Below are 20,482 nucleotides of genomic sequence, written 5' to 3'. Positions count from 1 at the left end.
TTTCAGGATTTTTTCACCACAAAATCTGAGATTGAATAGGGAAGCTTGTACAATCTTGAGATCTATTCAAGCTGGAAGAGCTGAGCTGATGATTGTTGAGTGATGTTCGTATGTTGTTCCTCCCAGACTGACTACAGTAGCATAAAGGAGGTCAGACCCAGTGCTGCTGAAGGTATTCAATGTCACTGAACAAAGGCAACAGCAGAAGTGGGTCTGTTGTGCCATGTGAAAGCTCCAGCATCAGTGACAGATTGTTTTTTTGCAAACTATTTTCCTGACCTACATTTCATATCAGCGAAATTATCTTCATTTCTTTTGTGCTGCTTCTCATGTACACATTGTTTTTTTAGTCCCAACTAAATTTGGAACTTTAAAGCATCAGATAGAAACGTCTCAGTGGTAAACTGTGTCAATCCTCAGCTTGCAAAGAATCCAAGAGGGCACATGAGGCAGGTTTTCAAGCCAACTACTACTACTCTTCATCGGGCTGAGTTGACCTCACTCACACACTCTACGCTCTCCTGATCTCCAGCCGATTACTCTAATTAGACCAAGCTCTTAATTGGGCGTCTTAACCCAGTTTGTCAGGGTTGTAGAGGTCAAACAGATATTGGTGGCAGGGTAACATGGTAAGCTTTCAAGGCTGGCGGAGTCTGTCCTCTCATGTTAAAAAAAAAAAAAAAGATATGTGAAATCTTTTTTTAAAACAAAATAGAATTTTTTGTTTTCTGCTTTTTTTTCTTATTATTCATTTCTTTTAAAATCAACCACATCTGACAGAAAGTTCCCAGTCAGCTGATTTTTATTTAATAAAGACATGCAGAATTTCACCAAAATTTCCACACACATTGAGCTAGGCTCAATTTTACACTTTTTAATTCTTTTAAATTTTTTTTTTTCCAAATTCTGAGCCCTCACAACTTATAGACACATTCAATTTGCAGAGCTTAAGAACGTATTCCATCTCAGTTACATTTTATAGCCTTTAAATTTTAAAGGCATTAGAAGTTAATGCTCAAAGCTGGTCATAGAAAGTGCTGAAAATACTGAGAAGAAGAAGATTTTGGTTTTTGATTGTGGCATTTGCTGTGGGTGTAAAACTGATTTGGTTTTAGATTTTAACAGAGCCTAAATGTGCTTTTCAGCACTGAAGGCTTCATGTGGATACTTAAGAAGTTATATGGGCTCATAAAAGCTGGAATAATTATGTGAATTAAAAGTGCAAAATTTAAATCAACTGCTTTCTACTTTGAAACCACATAACTCAGAATATTCATAGCATGAAGTAAATTTTTTGCATGTTTTTTTTTAAATATACTGAAGTTAGTGTACTAAAGAAAGATCTAATACAAGCGGTCAAGTGAGAGACACTGAGTGCTTCTCTTTATTAAAATATGTGTTATTTTGAACAAAGCTCTGTTTAAATGCAGAGAGCTTAAAAAAATGACTGGTTGAAGGTCAGTTTGGACAATAAAAGTTGTTCTTTTCCTTTAGTTTTTAAACATTTCTGCGTTTTCTCTTTCAGCCTTCTGTAAGGACAGACATTGGGTTGGCGAGTCCGAGTTCAGTGACTACGTCAGGGAAGTCTGCTACTCCTTTCTTCTCCTTCACTGCAGCCAATCCAAGAAGACGTTCTCTGCCAGACCCTCCAGCCATCGGTCAGTGCCGTCTTCATGACTGAAAGAAAAGTGCTCTTAAATGACCAGCAAAGCAGGTTTTACAATATTTGAATTTCACATTGTGCTCCAAAAGTAGATCAAGTTTAGATAAAGACAGCCTTAATTATGCAATGCAGGATTCGAGCCTTTCTGATAAAGTTGTTTTTTGGACCACTTTAGCTCATGCTTGAGAAATCCCAATTACATACGAACTATTGCTCAGTCAGTTCTTCATATGCCTCTCATCTCAGATTTGGCTGTATAAAGGAAAATATTGTATTTTAATCAGAAATGTGCAAGATTTTAGGTCCATACTGTCATTACTTTGATTAAAAAAAAAACAGGATGAGGATCTGGGCATTTTTTTTCAAGCTCCTGTTTTGAGGTGCAATATTTAAATTCAATTATGTAGAAAACTACTTGAGCTAGGTCCTGCAAAGGAGTAGAGTAATTATTAGGCGCTGGGGCTCTATGATCACACACTATCGGGAGTGTAGCTCAAGTTAAGGTAAAGTTAACTGAATTACTGTATTTTCCACACTATAAGGCGCACTTAAAATCCTTTAATTTTTCAAAAATAGTCAGTGCACCTTGAAATCCGGTGCACCTTATGTATGAATTCTGGTTGTGCTTACTGTCCTCTAACCGATTTTATGTGGTGCATGGCCTGAAAAATCTGTCAAAAAAATGTTTTAGTATGACTTTGGTAAGCTACCAAGCGGCACTGCTTGATGGATTGTCTGAGCATTAGGGCTACCGTAGTTAGGAGCCTCATGGACTCGGAGTAATCTGGGTCCAAAACTCCGTCTATTCAGGTCCCAAAGTCAAACGAACACTCTGGCGTCACTGAGAATTTAAAACTGTCTAAATTCTTTCTTCTTTAATAAAATGATCAGCGTTGCTGCTTTACCAGGTGTAACAATTACGTTAACACCCAGGCATTCATTCATTCAAAACAGAATTTATTAAATTTAATGGAGTTGGAAGTTAGCAGGAAGTTAGCTCGCTAGCTTCGCTACCTAAACGTGATATAGCATGTTCTGACTGGAAAAAAAAAATAAAAACGTACAGCTCTGCTATCACTTCCAACATAAATGAAGACAGAAAACTAAACAGCAGTGACGTTTGCGGTTGGGCTAGCTGGTATATAATGCTGTGCTATGTGATCACTAGCAACACAGCTATGTTAGCATAACATAAAGCATACCACAGTGAAGCTGGAGGATGAACGCTAACTAAGTTAAGGTGAGGGTTCCCGATGGTTTTTGACAAATGCAATTGCATGGTAGTGTACTGTAAACGGACCAAACTTCAGTCAGGAGAACAACTGAGATAATCCATCCACAATAAGAGGTTAGTTATTAATATACTGCAACAACATGGGAATGGAGCAGCTGCGAGAGAATTCAACATCAATGCCTTATGTATGAAAACAGATCCCTTCATCTCATAATCCAGTGCGCCTTATGGTCCGAAAAATATGGTATTTTGTATGTTTGATCTCTGATGAGTAGAAATCACAATAGGTTGTTATATTTACAGCTTCACATTTTCATGGCACATGTTCTTTAAAATTGCGCAAATCATGTGTGTGGTTTCACAGATATTATAGCTTCAATATGGAAAAAAACCAAACATTTTCATCTAACTTTAGTGTGTTATTCCTTAGGTGTGAAACCATTTCCAAGATCTAAATGAGCTCTTTTAGAAAAAGAAACTTTCTGTTAATATTATATCAAAAAAATTGTGATTCTCTCATTTTCGCTATGTAAATATTTTTTAAATACTTATTTATATTTATGTACAGCCATGGTGAGGCTTTGTTTCTAATGTTTATCGAGCCTTGGGGCGTCTGCGTGACAGTGTTAATTGTTTGACAGTCTTAACATCCACTGCACAATAAAGGAAAACTAAAAGTAACAGCAAAACTAATAAAAGCTAAACTGAAACAAGCAGGTAAATAATGGTAAATAATTCAGTTAGTTTTCCTTTTTTTCAAAAGTCTAGTTTTTATATTTATTTTAGTTACTGATTTTCACATCTACTTTTAACTTTTAGTTTAGTTTTATATAATCACTTGATAAGATTAATAAAAAAAATGACAGCTGTAATAACTCCACATTTGATATAAAACTTGGCCAGCCCTAATATGAACACACCCTGCTTTGGTGTCTGGCTTCAGTCGTCATCAGGCTGCGTTGAAAGAGCAATGACAAAAACACACAAAAAAACAAGTATCGACATATTTCTCTGATATGTCATGTAGGACTGTGTGTAGTTTTCTTTTATTCTTTATGTGAAAATCACAAACAATGCTTCGTAGGATTTTGTTGGTGAGTTATGGCTTCTGTACAGTTGCCTCTTTATTATTTTGTTTTCTGCCTTTGAATGAATACACCCTGCTTTCATCTTTCCACAGATCCTCTCCAAACAAAAAAGGTTCGCAAGGTCCCTCCTGGCCTGCCTTCATCTGTGAGTGGAAGATCATCTACCTCTCATATAAATAGATTTCACAGTGAGCTCACCTAAACAAACACACTCACTCAAACACACATACACACACACACACACACACACACACACACACACATCTTTACCACTCACACACCCTCTCTTTTCACAGTTGTACACACAGAGCGCTCTTGACAACCCCGGCACACTTCTCGGATTGAAATTGTGTTGTCTCTGTGCGGCTTGTTCAACAGCGACTGCGGTGGTGGCTGTTTGATTTAGACTTTTAGTGTTTGTTGTTTACATGCTTGTTGTTTTAATCCGAGCACGTAAAGGTCTCGGCGGGCGACAACTTCCTGCAGATTTTTTGGTGTGTCGTGCAAAAGCGCATGCATGCGTGCGTGCGAGTGTGTGAATACACATGTGGACCTTGAGGTGATTGATTTTCAGTGCTGCCCTGTCACAGTCTAGCCTCCTCACAGCCTCTCCTGGGAGAAAGAGAGGCTGTCAGAGCGGATCCACAGCTCTGCTCTTTTGATGTTTAATTAGTCATTACGTAGCCGAACAGGAGGACAGACAGAGATTAATAGCACAGAATATCTGAAATTTCTATTGGTAATGATCCCGGTGGAGCAGAAACCATTAGGATGCAGAGAAGTGTGGAGCTCAGCTTGTATTCGCTTAGACAGGGGGTGTTGGAGTTCATTAATATGCATAAATCACTAAGTCAGATGTTCATTGTTAAAAACCCCGGTGGATCGTCAGAGGTTTTTATTAGGCTTTGCCTTGAATTCTCAGAACTAGTAGAAGACAAGGATTTTTAAAAAATGTTTTTTCCTTTTTAATCAGAAGCAACTGGTTTACCAAAAATCCAACATTTTCTTTCCTTAAACAATGACGGGGTTTCTTTTCTTCTTTTGGCGAGGGAGTCTGAGACTGGATTTGCCTTGCAGAGCTTTGATAATCATCACCTCTACTGCTGTTACTCTGAAATTAAATATGGAACAGGCCACCGAACATAAAAGGGTGGCATGTGTTTTGTTTCTGGATTTGTATTTGAAAAGAAGTTTGTCAGAGCATGAGGGAGAGAGAGCAGTCCCTGGCAGGAGCAGGAACGTGCGCTGCCTTCCTCTTAAGTAAGTGATATATTTGAGGTCTTGTCAGACGGAGGGAGGGAGGCAAAGAATGGTTGCCTCGCGGGTTACATCTCTTTGTTGTGTAAATGGACGCTGGGCTTTTATTTGTCAGTACTTAACACATGGGCGCAGGTGCGGTTCTGTGACTCATAAGAGTACAATCAAGCAGTACAATGCTAGATGGGGAAAAACAGTGACAGAGCATGGGATAAAATACAGCTTCTTCTTGTCACTCAGTACAGCTCAGAAGATAAAGCCTGGAGCTTGGAGGAATTATCCCAGTTAGTCTTTGATCCCATTTGAAAGAATAAAGATGGCAGTGTTGAATAAAGGGCTATAGGTCTCTTCTTACCTGCTGACAGAGAAAGGAAAACATAAAGAGTTTTTCTCCTCTTTATTCTTTTAGTTGGCATATGTGGAAAATGTTAGAGTGGGAGGTTGTGTGGCAGCTTTTAGGAGCTGTTACTTTATTGCTTAGTGAGCTAATAGGAAGCAAAGGTGAGGCATGGGTGTAGCAGCTATCGGATGGGGAAAAGTGCTACCTGCGGCCTTCCAAGGTGTGTCTGGTGACTGTTGGAGGGAGTGTAAGCTGCATTTCTGAGGATGGTTATCAGCTGAGAGCCGTGTTTGTATTGCGGGCTGTGGATGTAGCGAGGTTTGCCGTTGAAGAAGTGTCGAGGGGAAGGCGCACCTGGAGTCAGATTTACTTTGCCACAGGCAGCTGTGTGAAGAGCCTGCAGCGTACCTGTAAAGCATGAATGCAGCTGCATATGCCACCGAAAGCTTTTGCTTGTGTAAGCAAACGCGGGAGCCTCACCAGAGACCTGAATAGCTGCTCGATTTACAAAAAAAAAAAAAATCAACACAGTGCTTCCCATCATTATATCTACTGCTGGGAATTTTCTTATTTATTTATTTCATTCTCAAATCCCCTCTTTATTCCCCAGCTTGTATTCTTTGCTCTCTCAGTCTAAAAATAAATTTCAGACTTTTAAATCAGATGGGCAATGGAAGATGCAAGTCCAGGCGTGATGTGTGTGTACACTACATGATGGAGCTGAATCAAAATATTTACGGGAGCACATCCTCTGTGCAGTTAGGTTTTGACACTGCAGTGCACCGGGATGTGAACACTATCTAGACGGGCCAGCTGGTGATTGCAAATATTTAAATGTTTATAGGGCTTTTTCATCTTATATACAGACAAACCCCCCACCCCCACATCAACCACACTCATACTTTCCTCTGTGGTCTGCTGGCTGTGTGCTTGCAGACGTGGGATTCTGCAGTGGCTGTAATCGTATAATCGTGTGATGTATATGCCTAGCAATATGTTGTTTAAAGGATTCTTCAAAGCTGTTTGTTTATCTATAAATTTATAGCTTACCACTTTGTGCGGGAGATACCGATAGAAGCATTAGTTCTGTTACAGTAGACACCTCGGATCTCATTGGCCGCCTGCTTTTATTTGACTGTATAATCTGAACAGTGGATATGAAGGACAGAGCTTGTTGTCATTGGACAGACAGGCTGCTACGCCGAGGGATGCTGATGGGCAGCTGCGTGGGCACCTGTCTGACAAGAAGGACTGAAGAAGGAGGGAGAGAAAGCTCGTAGCTCGTGGGGGAAAGTTGCCTCTTGTAGGATATTTCTGGGAATCTGCAAGGGCATGGTGTGTATCTCTGTGTGCGTGTCGAGTTTGTTTGTGTAAATAGCGTTTGTGCCATCCTCCCCCACCGCCTCATCCCCCCATCCCCGCCTTGTCAGAGGCACAGCGGCTCGATGTGACACTTCCTCCCTGGCTTTGGTGACGGTATGGCTGCAGGATGAGAGAAAGAAAGTGGTGGGCTGAGATTCGGCTCCCCTTGGGGGCTTTTGCAAGCGAGAACCCTGAGTGTGGATGACAAAAAAGATTGACATTTGCTTTTGACAGATCACTCAGACACCCTTGTTTCTGAGAGATTTGTACTGTGCGAGCTGTAAGAAAGGAAGTCTGCTCTAGGCTGTGAATCTTAAGACCTAGAAATGTTCCTCGCAGTGTTGTCTGGTGCATGACTTTCAAATGGTATATTTTCTCTCTCTCTCCATCTGCCATTAACGGCTCAAAGACAAAAATAATACTGTACTGCAGCGGTAAGCTAGGGTTCCTGTTGTAGTGAGAGCAGCTTCTTTTTGTTTCTTCCTTTGAACCGTGGCAGGATGGGACAGTAACAGGGCTCAGGGAAGAGATCTTAGATGAAATGCATCAGTAAAGCCCTTTGTAAACCTCCGGGCCTTTTTAAGTCTCAGGCAAAATTAGATTCTGGGGCCACCCAGCAGAAAAGCATAAAGTTGCATGTTTTGTGTTTTTGCCTTTTGATATCCTGATGTAAATCCACAAAAACATGAATTAAACAATGACACCCGCAGGGACGAACATTATAAACAAACGTGCATGCATACACTTTCAATTACATCCTGAAGTAGCCTGCTGATTTTTATTTATTTATTTGTAGGAAGTCACTAAACAGAGATCTGTTTCCCAGTCTCGTTGTACAAGTTAATGGTTTCTAATGTGAAACAAGGGAAATATTGGATTAATAACAATAATAGCTAATTACACTTTCTTTTTTCTCACTTTTTTCCCTGTGGTGTTGAAAGTGGTATCGCGTATGGAGTATTTTCCTGATTTTTGGTATCAAGTTTTTAAATTCTAGTATCATGACCACTAGCTAATATTAAATACTTGCACAGCTCAAAAAGACTTGATTGCTGACAGTTGGTTGCTGTTATCGGACAGCAGGCCCTACTTCTGTGGGTTTCATATTAACAACAGACCAAGCTGCAAATGTTAAGTCGTCTTTTAATTTTATTTCTTAAAGAGTAACACCTGTAAAGCTGGAAATTATTCCTGATTGTTCCACAGTTCACTGTAAAAATTAGAATTTGGTGTATGTTCTGTATGTCATTGTTTTGAATTTTTTATAATAGGTGATTAAACTGACAGGGGCCAATATTGTAGGCTTTGACTTGACCCCAGTTAGCGAGCTCCCCAGAGATGACCTCATCAGATGGCTGATTAGATAGACATCCTTGGTTTGACGGGATGATGCTGAACAGTCGCAGCCACCTCTGGGACCCTGGGCTTTGTGTTTATCTTTGTTTGGGTGGCTGAAATTTACCACTGACATTAGAGGCTGCAGATAATGGAACAGGCAAACAATCCAGAGGCCTGACCTCTTTCATCTGTGAGGAGAACAAGGAGTTAAAAGGACTAAGAGCACAAAAATAATGCACAGATTAAAGTCATTACTCACATTCTGGCCTGTTGTAAATTATTCATGTAAGCCTTGCGTGAGTGTACGGCATTAATGCAAACCTTGATTTGAGATCGCTGGGAGACTCAAGAACACAGCCTGTCAACAATCACTAAGTTTGTTATTTAGAGACCATCTAAGGGTGGCTGCTGTGACCTGGAAAAGACATCACTGAACCACAGGATTCTGCTGTAGGTCAGAGGTAATGTGCGATGCGTGTATTACTGAGGGATAAATGAGATCAGTGTAACGACCATAGATGGCGACTATTCAGGTTTCTGAAGGTGTGCCGGTCAGCTTGCTTCTAAGGCAAAGGAAGTTTATTCAGCTCGGAAGTATTGGAGCATCTTGAAGCGTTCAAGGACCCAGAGAAATCAATCATCCTCATAATGTTGGTGTTGGTGTTTAAAATTGAACATGTGCAGACACAATATGTGCAGGTGTAAATGTTTGCTCACCTCTGCCCATCAGCTGCAGCAGACTGCCAAAGAATGAACACTAGGTTTGCATTTGTGTACGTCTGGTTCTCTTGTGTCAAAGCTTCTTGTTCAATGCCTAAAAATAAGGTCTGCTGTAATAAGAAGCTTTAGTCACTCTCACATTTTGTTCTACAACAAATATGCAAGCAAATACCCATGTTTTACTATTCAGGTTATAACTGTGCTGCTAATTTGTGGAGATTATCATGCAGAATTAAATGTTTAAGAATCGAACACTTATATGTCACACTAAAAGCCTATAGAAAAAAAAAATCCCATTGCTTTTTTGGCGAGGGAGCCAGGGTGATGCTAACATTCAGGTTGGCCTACAACAAAAGTCATCCCTGCAGCACTCCGGAGGGATGAATGAGCTTTTCGTCATGCAGTCTAAAATACAAAAGAGCCATTTAAGGGATGGTTTTGCAGCGTAGAAAGACACCCTGTAAGTCTTCTTTTCCTGCAAAATTCTGGCTGGCCAGAGGATCATATAAAGATCTTTTGGGGTAGCTCTGCGATCCTCCATAATTATCCTACATAATTAGTTAGTGGATAGAAAGTCAGTCTCCAACTCACTGGACCGCTGCGTCATCCTGTTTATTCCTTTTTTTGATAGTCTTTATTAGATAGGAGCAGTAGAGGAAGGCAGGAAATGAGGGGAAATGGAGCAAGGAAATTACATGCAGTAAAGGTGCAGCTTCATCTGTTCGAATTTCACCAAATCTCAGTCGATATTCTCCTGTGGGAGACGATAATCTTATCTTATTTTAAACTGAAAGATCTGACCAGAAGTGGTGATTTCTGTCTCTGCTGCGTTGATGCTTCCAGGATGTTAATTGATTAGCTTTCTTGTGGTCTTCACCGGCTCTGCTGTCTGCCGTTGACGAGATAAGTTACACCTTTAAGATGCCCAGCACTTCTAGTGAGCACTGTCCTACTTGTGTCACGGCCAATCAGGGGTTTGCTTTGCTCAGTGAACAGTGCTGTTATATATTTGTTTGGCGACATCATCTGTAACTAGAATCAAAATCATGTGAAAAATTAAGTTGGTAGATTCAAAATAGTGATTCTGGGCTTCCACTGGGTCATATCTGTACCCCGGATGAAGTGACCTTCTAGATCCTTCCAGAACAAATGAATGAGTCCCCGTGAAGGTAATGAAACTAATCCTTTGAAGGATTACATCCTCACCGTTTAACCACAGAAGCCTTCATTCTCTATGCCCCAGTCTCGCTCTGTCTTATTCAGTTCTTTCAATCTCTTCTATTCTCTTCTGGTTTACACATTTTTCACATTTATTCTACAGTGTAAAGTAAAAGTGTAAGCAGCAGGAGAAAAAGTCAAAAAAGGAAGCTTTCTTTCAGGAGATAATGTTATTAGGTTGTTTTTAGTTTCCCTGCCATATGGTTTTAGACAGATGTCCAAACAGCACAAATGTGTTATGTAAATTTTTAAAATTCCTTTTATTTCTGTTAGCTCGGAGAATAAAATAAATATGGTTAGAAGCTTTGTGTTATCATTTCCTGCCATCAGGTTTTTAGTCCAAGTGCCTAATTATTGAAATGTGTGCACTCTTCTTGTAAATATGATTGAAAACATAAGGGTGCTTTTTTTTTTTTTCATTCTTGCTGATGAGTCCATGAGTCGTGTCACTTGTATTAAATTGCAGTCTGTAATGTGGACATTCAGTATTTGTAAAACAGCTTTTGAGACCAGCAGTCACATGCAACAAGCACAAAATCCACAAAAAGTAAAATAAATAAAACCTTGTGTTTTATTTTTGTTCTTCTTTTGAAGCCTATTATTAGGCTTAACTTGAAATTTCAAACATGTGCCATCCGTCCCAGAACATACTTTTTCCCCTCCTTAATGTCTGTTATGAAGAGGTCAAATAGATTTGCAGCAAAACAGCAAACAGGTGTCCCATCCCAGCACTTTTTTACATTTCATGCAAAAAGGAGGTCTCTACTTTCACTTCCCTGAACTCTTCAAGCGGAAAACACAAAGAAGTCAGGATTAACGATGTGGCATCTCATGGGAAAAAGAAATTTAACCCTTTTTAAAAATGAGTTTGTAGTTTAAGATCGGATGGATCCAAAGTCAGTCTCTCTTACTTATAACTGTAGGTGAGGGTTTTTTTCCTCAAATGTTTTTATAGGCTAATGTTTTATAGGCTAATCTTACAAAAAACATCTTACGTGAACTATTGGGACACGTGAACATATAGCTCCTAAATCAACCAAAAGGTGCTGCTGTGCTGTGTTCTTGTACAGCATCTGTCTTGTCCTCTCCTTTTTGTCAGAACATCTAAATTTCCATCAAAAGCATCTCTGCTTCTGCTCTCATACAGAAGAATTCAGGATCCGGCCTCACATGACAAAACTGTGATTGAATGGATCTGCATGAGTAGTGTTCACAGTCTTAACAGCTTTTCCTCGTGTGTGTGTTTCTTCTCCGGGTATGGAGATAAATAATGCAGACAGGCCTCAGTGCTGTCAACCCCAAGTTTCATTTTTGTCTCTCCTCTTCATGCACCCCTACAAAAATCAGTGCCACTCATCTTATTGTTCATACACGTTCGTGTTTAATCTGTCCCCTTCATCCACTTACACTCTGATGCCTTTAACAGTATCAACTAAAGCCTGCAGCTGGCTTTGAAGCATCAATTTCCTAAACAGGTTCAGTAACTCACTTCTTTGCTCTGACTTTTTATACTTTCCTCATATGCAATTCATTGATGCAGCATAATGTATATTGTTAGTTTTATCTTCATATTTTAATGAGATTTCTCCTGCAGTACAGTGTGCTTGTATTGCCGAGAAATTTAATTTTTATAACTGGACTCAATTATACAAGCTCACTGCTCTGTAGCGTACGCAGAGGTTATAGTTAAATATAAACATGCAAGCTGTCATACAGTAACTGAGACTTTACAGAGATCATTATTTAATTATTTAATCCTTTTTTAGACATCAAGTGTGCAGTGAATAGGTTTTTGCATTTTCTTTTATAGTTTGTGATAAAATGAACAAAAATACTTTAATAGACTTTAATATGTAAAGAAAACGAATCTCTTGAGCACTATGTAAGCAAAAAAAAATTTTAGTAAGTAAGTTTAAATTCATTTATTTAAAAAAAACTTAAAATACATATAAATAGGGCTAATGAGCCTGTTTTGGGTAATCCCCCATCTGCTGTTTGTTTGGATCCAGGTCAGCTAACTTTAGAAATTAGCATCACGCTGCCAGAGTCTATAAAAATATTAACCATCACTATCATTGCCAGTGTTACTACTGTCTGGGTAATGCGGGTTTAATGGTCCATGATAATAAAAAATGGTCTTTTGATTTAATGCACAGAAACACTGAATTTTGAGTCTCCATTCATGATAAAGCCAGGAGTTTGGGAGGGAGAAGGTTTGAATCCCCTCATGCGCCCCGCACTCAGCCCTCCCTAATTAGAACCAGAGCTTCTTACAGGAAGCAATCTTCCTGCCCGATGACATCACCGCTAAATCCATGCGTGAGTTGGGGGGTGACCTCAGCCTGTGGATTTGCTCGGGGTTTTTCAACACCCAAACAAATCCCAAGAAAAGCACCTTGTGATGACTTGAGTGTCTTTAGAGAGGATCGCGTGAACAGGTGGGCGGAGCTGAACCTTCACCTCCCAGCTCAACAGTGACGATTTCCAGCAATATCAAGCCTGTGAACTGTGAGTCACGGTCATTCATACGTTATAAATTAATGAACTCTTTTAGGCATTTTCTCTCCTTCAGAGTCAGTAGTGAGAGAAATTAGTTTGATGTATCCTGAATCAGCCAGAACTGGTGTGTGTGTCTGTGCCCATTTGTCCCTGCTTTCATGTGTTTTCCTCGCAACACTGCGATGTGTGTCTGGACTTGTTTTAAGATCTCTTCAAACACTTCTATCATGACCATTTTCCTTAAAGCATCAACTTGAAACAGTGCCAGATTTAAAGGGGTAACAACATGCAAAGCCAGTGTTTTGGATGAGTTTAAAAGGACTTCTGAGAAGAAAGGGGGATAAATAATAACAGTACTAAAAGCAAAAGCATAATAAAGGCCTAGTTTTCTTAAGGAAGTGGAAGCTTTCATCTTTCTATAACAGTAATGTTCTCAATGAGTCTACAGGCCTGTGTTTAGTCGAGCAAGCTTCGAGTGGCACACATGAAAGGCTCCAGTCAGGCTGTCCAGACCGGTCTCTTGCTAGAATATGGTATCTATTCTCGCCTCCTCCCCTCCTTTCTTCTTCTTCTTCTTTCCTTTACCCCCCCACCCCCCACCCCTCCTTCTCCTCCCCCGTGATAAAGGTAATGGGGAGCTGTGTGGCTTGCAGTGACAGTAAACCATGGTAAAATGGCTGTCAATGTTTTGCTCCCACCCACCCACCCACCCCTTTAGTTCTCCCCCGTCTGAGGCCCCCAGGGTTTAGGAAATGGAGCATTATTTTCCTGTTTCGACGTCACAAGCCAACCCCTCTGCAGCTGTTGCATGCTTTACAACTCTGTGTTTACAGGGGCTCCAGCTAAAGGTCCCCCTGCGCTAACACCCAAACTCTCACATTTCATAAATCAGCCGTTGTATTGCTGGCTGGATTTTGGATTCATGGATTTAAAAAAAAAATTCTTGCAATGTTGAGCCGTCACTCTCTCCACTCTAATGACTCCTTGTTGTTGTGCAAACCATGTGTGGGAACAGGTAAAATGAGCTTCCAGATGGCTTTGCTCTTCCAAAAGCCATAATTCACCTCACTGCCTGTAGACTCATTTAATCATCACAAAAACAAAAAGATTAGACGCCCGGGATTAAAACGTGTGGAAGAGAACAGGCTCGCCGCACTTATTTAAAGCCCTCATTTGATCGCCTTTGAATTACACACAATAAAACCCTGCTTAGAACAAAATTATTTTAGTTCCAGTTTGTCGGGGTTCCCCTGCAGAAAATCTGCATTTTTCTATGCCTGGAATTAAAACATTTTTTTTCTCCTCTCTTTCTAAATCCGCTCACACATTTGTTTTCCGTCCCACCCACTTCCCTTTATCTTTTCTATACCCACCTCCCCATCGACTCCCTTCCCCCCTCCTCGTCCTCTTCGCCTCAGCACTTAGAGGCTTAAGGGAGGGATGTACCACACGAGCCACTCCCTTCTTACAGCCACCCCTTCCCACAGTGTGGAATGGTACAATCCTGCTTTGCATAAGTTTCCTCTGAGTGGGTCTGTGTGTGTGTGTGAAGGCCAGTACTGAAAGAATTATTAGTCCCTTTTGAACGGTTTGGATGTATGTCTAGAGAGAAAGCTAGCGTGCTGCTGTACTATACCTTTATCACTTAAATTGTTAAAGCTATAATGTATTGCGCCTACCCTGTCCCTGGAATGGGCAGTAACTCTTTAATGTATTACTACAACGGAAAATCGGTGAGTAGTCTCTCTGGGAATGTGTGTGTGTCTGAGACAGAAGGGAGCTGTATAAAGTGTGGTTGCCTGTGTGTGTATGTATACGAGTGTATCCCTTTGACTGTCAGTCTGATTTTATGTGAAGTTTTTGCACTTATTGGTTTGAACTTTTAAAGCACTTTGTTCGCCTCCTTGCATGCAAGTGCAAGCGTCCGATGCTCCTCTGCCTCATTTTCCACTGCATCAGTTAAAGCTGTCACACAGTGCAATTAAAACAAGTGACTCAAACCTGCTTTGTACCACGTACAAGTAAATATTCCAGGTTAGACATATTTTAAAAAAGGAGGTTTTGCCCTTTTTTTTCCAAAGCATTTTCCTCTCATGCAGAGAATGAAGCAGAGCAGCAGAACGTTTTTTGCAGTCTTGAATTATTTTTACTGGCTGCTCGCTTCAACTCCGAGACTGGGTTGAAATAATAGCAAGTGGGAGTCTGGGAATGATTAAGGGAAAGAGGCTGCCTGTTGAGGTTAGACTTTCCTGTTTGCAGATTGAGCTCCAAGCACCAGTGTTGCTGTTATTCCATCTGTTTTTAATCACTTTAGCATTCTTGACGCCACAGGGAGCCTAATGTGATTTCTGAACTTTTCTGTAATGACTTCTTTGATTTTTGTTACTCTAAAAAGCTTTTCTCTGTGACTGCTTTTGTGTCAATACATACGTTAATTAAAGTGTGCTGCCCTCAGAACTTTGGAGTTTCCATAGTTTTTGTGTGTGTGTGTGTGTGTGTGTGTGTGTGTGTGTGTGTGTGTGTGTGTGTGTGTGTGTGTGTGTGTGTGTGGACTTGTAGGTGTAAAGGCGAGCTATGCTTGAGGTGTTTTACTGTAAAAATCTAGTGGACTGATGAGTCTGTTCAAGGGCAGTCTAACAACGGGTGAAGTAGCTCTGCAGTGCATTTCAGTAATCCTTAAGTAATGATCCTGTCATAAGCAAATTACGCAGACAGATTTCCACCTGTCACTGCACGTGTTGTTTTTGCTGTTAGATAAAAAGGGCATTTGAAAGAGAAATGAAGAGGTTAGCTTTTTTATGGCATTGTATTTAAAAGGTCATGTTACTCATGCTTGTGTTTCAGCTTTCCTCATAACCCATTATGGCATTTCCCTTTTTGTTCTCGCTGCACAAAAGATGACTTTGATCTTTTTCATATTAAGTATTAACAGGCTTGTGTTACATTTGGTGATGGGGAGAAAATTGATAGCATGTGGACAGAATGGGCAAACTTTTATGATCAAAAGCACTTGTTAAATAACCACCAACAACTTTTCTTTCTTTCTTTTTTTTTCTGTTTTGCTTGCAAGGAAAAAGAAGGATGGTGCTCATTCTTTGCACCAACTTCATCCACATTAATTTGTTATAATGCAGAGTTGCATAGCAGGCTCACCATCTGGAGCACTGGGAGAATTCACAGTGGGCCATTGGCTTGTGAGTTGGTGGCACGGTACCAATACAGATGGAGCAGCTCACTGAGCTTTCTTCCGTTGCCTATTAGTGGAAAAGAAAAAATTGAAGTGAAAGCCCTGCAGCGATTTTTTTTTTTAGACCCCTTTTTGTTGTTGTTGTTGTTGCTGTTCTGGTGGTGGTTGTTGTTTTGCTTCACAGAAAGCTGTCCTTCACAAGTGGAAGGACATAAAATTAGACCAGAAAATAGCAAAAACGCTAATGTCACAACATGTTTTCTTTAAAGTGCCACATGCCTGTTGTTGTTGTTGTTTTTGTGGTGCAACAGGTTGGATCCTGCTTTCTAGAAGCCTACATGGCGCATGTGTTTTCTGCACTGCAGTATGCATGCTTGACTAAATATCCAGGACAAAGTCAGAGTATTTGCATAAATTGTACGGCATACTGTGATTAGTCAGCAAAGTTGTGTTGATGCCAAAACCAAATTTTTGTGACATTACTGACTGGAAGGTATTTTTGTGCTTCTTGACGTTACATTTGGATGTAAGACTTAGCTGTTTAGCAGTTTATATGTTTTTATTAGATATGATATAATAGAATAAACATTATTATTCTCTTCAGATCTATCCATCTCCTTCAGTTGCTTTCTTTGCTTTCTTCTAGTCAAGAATTCAATTCTTTGAGGGCATTTAATGTTTATATTTCACTTAAATGTGAATTCACTGAAATTTTTATTTCTTCACATGCTCATGTAAGCGTTTGGCTTCCACTGCTAACTCTTACAACATCAAAACGTCGTGCCACTAAAAGTTGGTCTTTGTGTTGGCTCAGTGTCACGGTTTTATGCATAAAAATACTGAAGCTTTTATTTTCCAAAAAACATTGGCAGATATCGCACACAAATGTCGAACAACGCCCCTCTAAGAGAGGAGACTGAGCTCAGCTTTAGTTTGAAGAGGCATCGATTCTTTCTAAGCCCTGTAAGTGTTTAAGATTTGGACTTGAAACAAAATGCCCCAGAGAGTTGGTTCGATTCCAAGTAAAGACATACCATATAAAACAGGACAAGCCATTAAGAGTGTGTTTGAACTCTTCTCTTTGAGGTTTTTGGCAATTAGACAGACTGATTCTTTCCTTACTTTTATTTATTTTTACATTTCCCTTCCCTTCCTGTTATTCTGTGATGTCCTTTGTGGTCGTCGACAGATTTTCTTTCAGCCTTTGATATTTTGATCGGTAAGGCGTGAACTTCAAACACAGGTACCGCAAGGCTGGGAGGCACATGGGAAGGTGTGGAGGATATATTCACCAAAATCAAGCTTCATAGATTATCATTAACTAAAAGTCATTGTTTTCTTTCATAATTTATGATTCATATTCAAATAATTAGTTGTAAATAAAAAAAGGTGCCACTGTAAGATTTGTCTTTTGTGTTGATTTTATTTAAGAAATAACGGCTGGTGCTCAAATAGCCAGTATAGGCGTGTGCTGGTGTGCTGATCCGTGTGAGTGACGGCTTTTAATTAATGGCCTTGTAAAAGGAAACCCAGGCGGGCCCTCTCCTCCATAGGCCTGGCGGAATGAGGCACCCGGTGTTTGGGATGGTTTATTAATGCTTTGACTGGTTAGCCCAGGGTAAAAAGGACAATTAGCATTATCCGCTGCCATATGCTGCCCATTGAGCGTCTGACAGAGGCGAAAGACAAAGCCCGGGTTCCCGTGTGAGGCTAACCTGAGATCTCTCTGGAACTTACTATCAACCCTGGTCACATGTGTAAGCCAGAAGACCCATGAGGGTTGCACCCCTCCCAGAGCACTTTAATTACACACCCAGACAACAGCGTGCGGGAGACCTGCTCACTCAGCAGAGTCTCGCTTAAGCTGCATTTTGATGTGATGTTCACGTGTATGTGCGAGCGTTTCAGCGCGAACACTTTGTTTGCCGTGCATATTTTCCATCAGCACCCCGTCATAAAAGAACTTAAGTAAGTAAACAACCTTTGTGGTCGTCATCACGTCCACGTGCATTAGGAACCAATTTGGAGGAGTGAGCTGTCAACATCTGAGTGTGAAATGAGGCCATTAAACGGCAGGTTTATCTTGCTGAGTGGGGACACAAGCTGGAAATGTGCAGGTGGAATCGAGCTGGCAGGTCTGGCTCTGATTAGTGTTACACGACAGTGGGGTCATCCAGTCCTGTCTGTGGGAGGGAGAATTTGTCCAAAACTTTTTCTCCCTGTTTCCCTCCTTTATGCTCTGCCTCGCTCCCTCGACCTCCATCTGGAGTGGATGAAGTCAGAGACCACATCACTGGTGTTTGGACTCCAGTCTTTTTGATCTCACCGCCCAGATTGGCACACACTCACAGCTGTACAACAGCGTGCTCATTGTGTCTCCTTTCCCCCGCTAGCTTGCAGGTAGAAGTATAAAGAAAGCAAAGCAGGCTCTTTTTGTAGCGCTTATTTGATTTCTGCCTCTCTGGGAATGCTGCAATTTGCCAGGCATTTAGTCTATGCATGTAAGCGGGTGTCATTATACTTCCATTAGAGGTTGAGTTGATCTGAAATGCAAATACTTCTGATAATCCACTCCCCCCGTCATGAGCTTGATTGCTTGCTAGTCATTAGAATGTGTGTATTTATAGTTGTAGGGCTGTTTCTGCAGTGGATGTGTGCGTGTGAGATCACATACTTGTATAGACCCTAATATGATTGTGCTTTGCATTTTTAGGAAGCGTGTTTACTTCACAGAAACTGATATAAGAGAGCTGAATGAGTTTGAACACCCTCATACCGTGTGACAGTCTTGGTGTTTCGGTTTCTTCTAATGACGATCATGTTCTCCTGGCAGGTGTACGCACCATCTCCAAACTCAGAAGACTTCAACAGAGATTCACCTTCGTACTCTTCTCCAAAACCCTCCAGCAGTATGTTTGCAAGCACTTTCTTCGGTAGGTTCAAAGCAAAGTCTCCATGTTTTGGATAGAATTACCATCTACTGCTTATTTTTTTAATACCCTTTTATTACACTGGTGTGTGTTGAGTTTGTGCACGATTAACCAGCAAGTATGAGAAGGATTAAACGCACTACTGTATATTCCATTCATGCTAATTTCTCATTATTTAGAAGGATAAGCAGGATAAGACCAAGTGAGCATTTCTGGGTTTTGGGTTTTTTTGCAATCCCAGCCATTGACCTCTGAGAAACACAGCTAATGTCGAGAAATCTAGCAGCCACCTCATCTCACCAACTCATAAACAAGGACAAACGTCATATTTAACAGCATAAACCAGATGAGTGCATTCTTTCGACTGTTTAAACTCCCATTAAGTCACAAAAACTTTGAGAACCTCTGGCCTAAATTAAAGTCAGTGTGGTATGTTTTCATCAAGTTATCACCTAGAACCTCAGTTTGTTCCATTAGTTTGCATTTTTATTTTTGTTTTCAGTTCATTTTAGTTTCCTGAGTGGGTTTGCTCTTTTCAGTTTTGTTTTTATTAGTTTCAGTAGTATTTTGAATTTATTGTTATTATAATGTGGGTGGCTTGTGTCAGAGATCAGATGTTCAATAGAAATTTAACACTTTATGTCATGCGTCACGAAAAAACCTGGTGTTTGTTAGGTTAACGCATTTGGCCAGACTGACAAAAAATAAAGTGAAAGAAAATTGCCTGATTTTGTTTATTTCAGTCAATTTTCTAAGCTCACAATGTATTTCAGATGACTGAAGTATTTTGTTTACACCTAGTTTTAGTTTTTTGTTTAGTTTTGTTAACAGTTATAACCTTGGCGGTTATCGTGAGCTCCAAAACCACTGAACCAAACATCTGTTTAATTTTGTAGTTTATATGTTGTCAGACAGATTGAGTTGTTAGATGTGTGCTCAGATTCTTTTCAGTGGGACTGACTCCCACACACACACACACACACACACACACACACACACACACACACACACACACACACACACACACACACACACAAACACAAACGTCTTCTTGTTGCTCTTTAGCGTTTGTGTTATCTCAGCTGTGTTCAAGACAAGGATCGTGTTTCAGTCCCGAGAGGGAAAAAAACCTAAAAAGTGCTCTTTGGATGACCCCCAAGTTTTAAGGGTAAAGTTAGGGGGTTAGCCGTCTGTCTAACATGTTGTTTCCTTCAGTTCTAATCCATTGTGTGCTAAAGTGATATGTTTATTGGTTTTAGATGGTACCCACAGTTCGTCTGACCCGTGGAATTCGTCCAATGGCATCAGTCAGCCCGGCTACGGGGGAATACTCGCAGGATCTTCATCTCACATGCCACAGTCAGGAAACTACAGCAGCCTGCACTCACACGACCGTTTGGTAAGCTTCACAGCTCGGCCGGCAGCACTTAGGCTTTATGAATAAGTGATAGATGATTGCTAGTAAGTTTCTGTTTTGCCCTCACGTTTACATGAACGATCCAGTGTGTATTGTTGAACACGCAGGGCAAATAAATTCTGTTGAAGCCCTGGTTTTTGCTCTGCTCTCCCATAGCGCATCTTCCTCAGTTGGAGGGATCTGTGTGTGTCTTAAGTTGTTGTCTGGTTATTATCAGTGAAGACACCGC

The 20,482-nt window shown here is 40.5% G+C and overlaps 1 protein-coding gene across 4 annotated transcripts in view; it reads left to right on the top strand.

Annotated features, from left to right (window-relative positions):
- Nucleotides 1-1,694: 1,694 nt before the first annotated feature.
- The window catches only part of tcf12 (transcription factor 12), a 35,421-nt gene continuing 16,633 nt past the window's right edge, over nt 1,695-20,482 (top strand). Inside the window, exons 1-4 of one of the 4 annotated variants that reach the window (XM_026169009.1) lie at nt 1,695-1,714; nt 4,078-4,130; nt 18,740-18,839; nt 20,096-20,235. In XM_026169009.1, the coding sequence (XP_026024794.1) occupies nt 1,699-1,714; nt 4,078-4,130; nt 18,740-18,839; nt 20,096-20,235 (309 nt within the window). In that variant the 5' untranslated portion in view covers nt 1,695-1,698. Of the gene's footprint in view, nt 1,715-4,077; nt 4,131-13,984; nt 14,453-18,739; nt 18,840-20,095; nt 20,236-20,482 lie in introns of those variants that run through there. The other 3 variants (XM_026169000.1, XM_026169016.1, XM_026169023.1) reach the window with 3 other exon arrangements.

Source organism: Astatotilapia calliptera, chromosome 1, assembly GCF_900246225.1.
Source record: "Astatotilapia calliptera chromosome 1, fAstCal1.2, whole genome shotgun sequence".
NCBI classification, from domain to species: domain Eukaryota; kingdom Metazoa; phylum Chordata; class Actinopteri; order Cichliformes; family Cichlidae; genus Astatotilapia; species Astatotilapia calliptera.
Note: the sequence above shows the minus strand (reverse complement) of the source record. Positions and strands in the feature narration are given on the sequence as shown.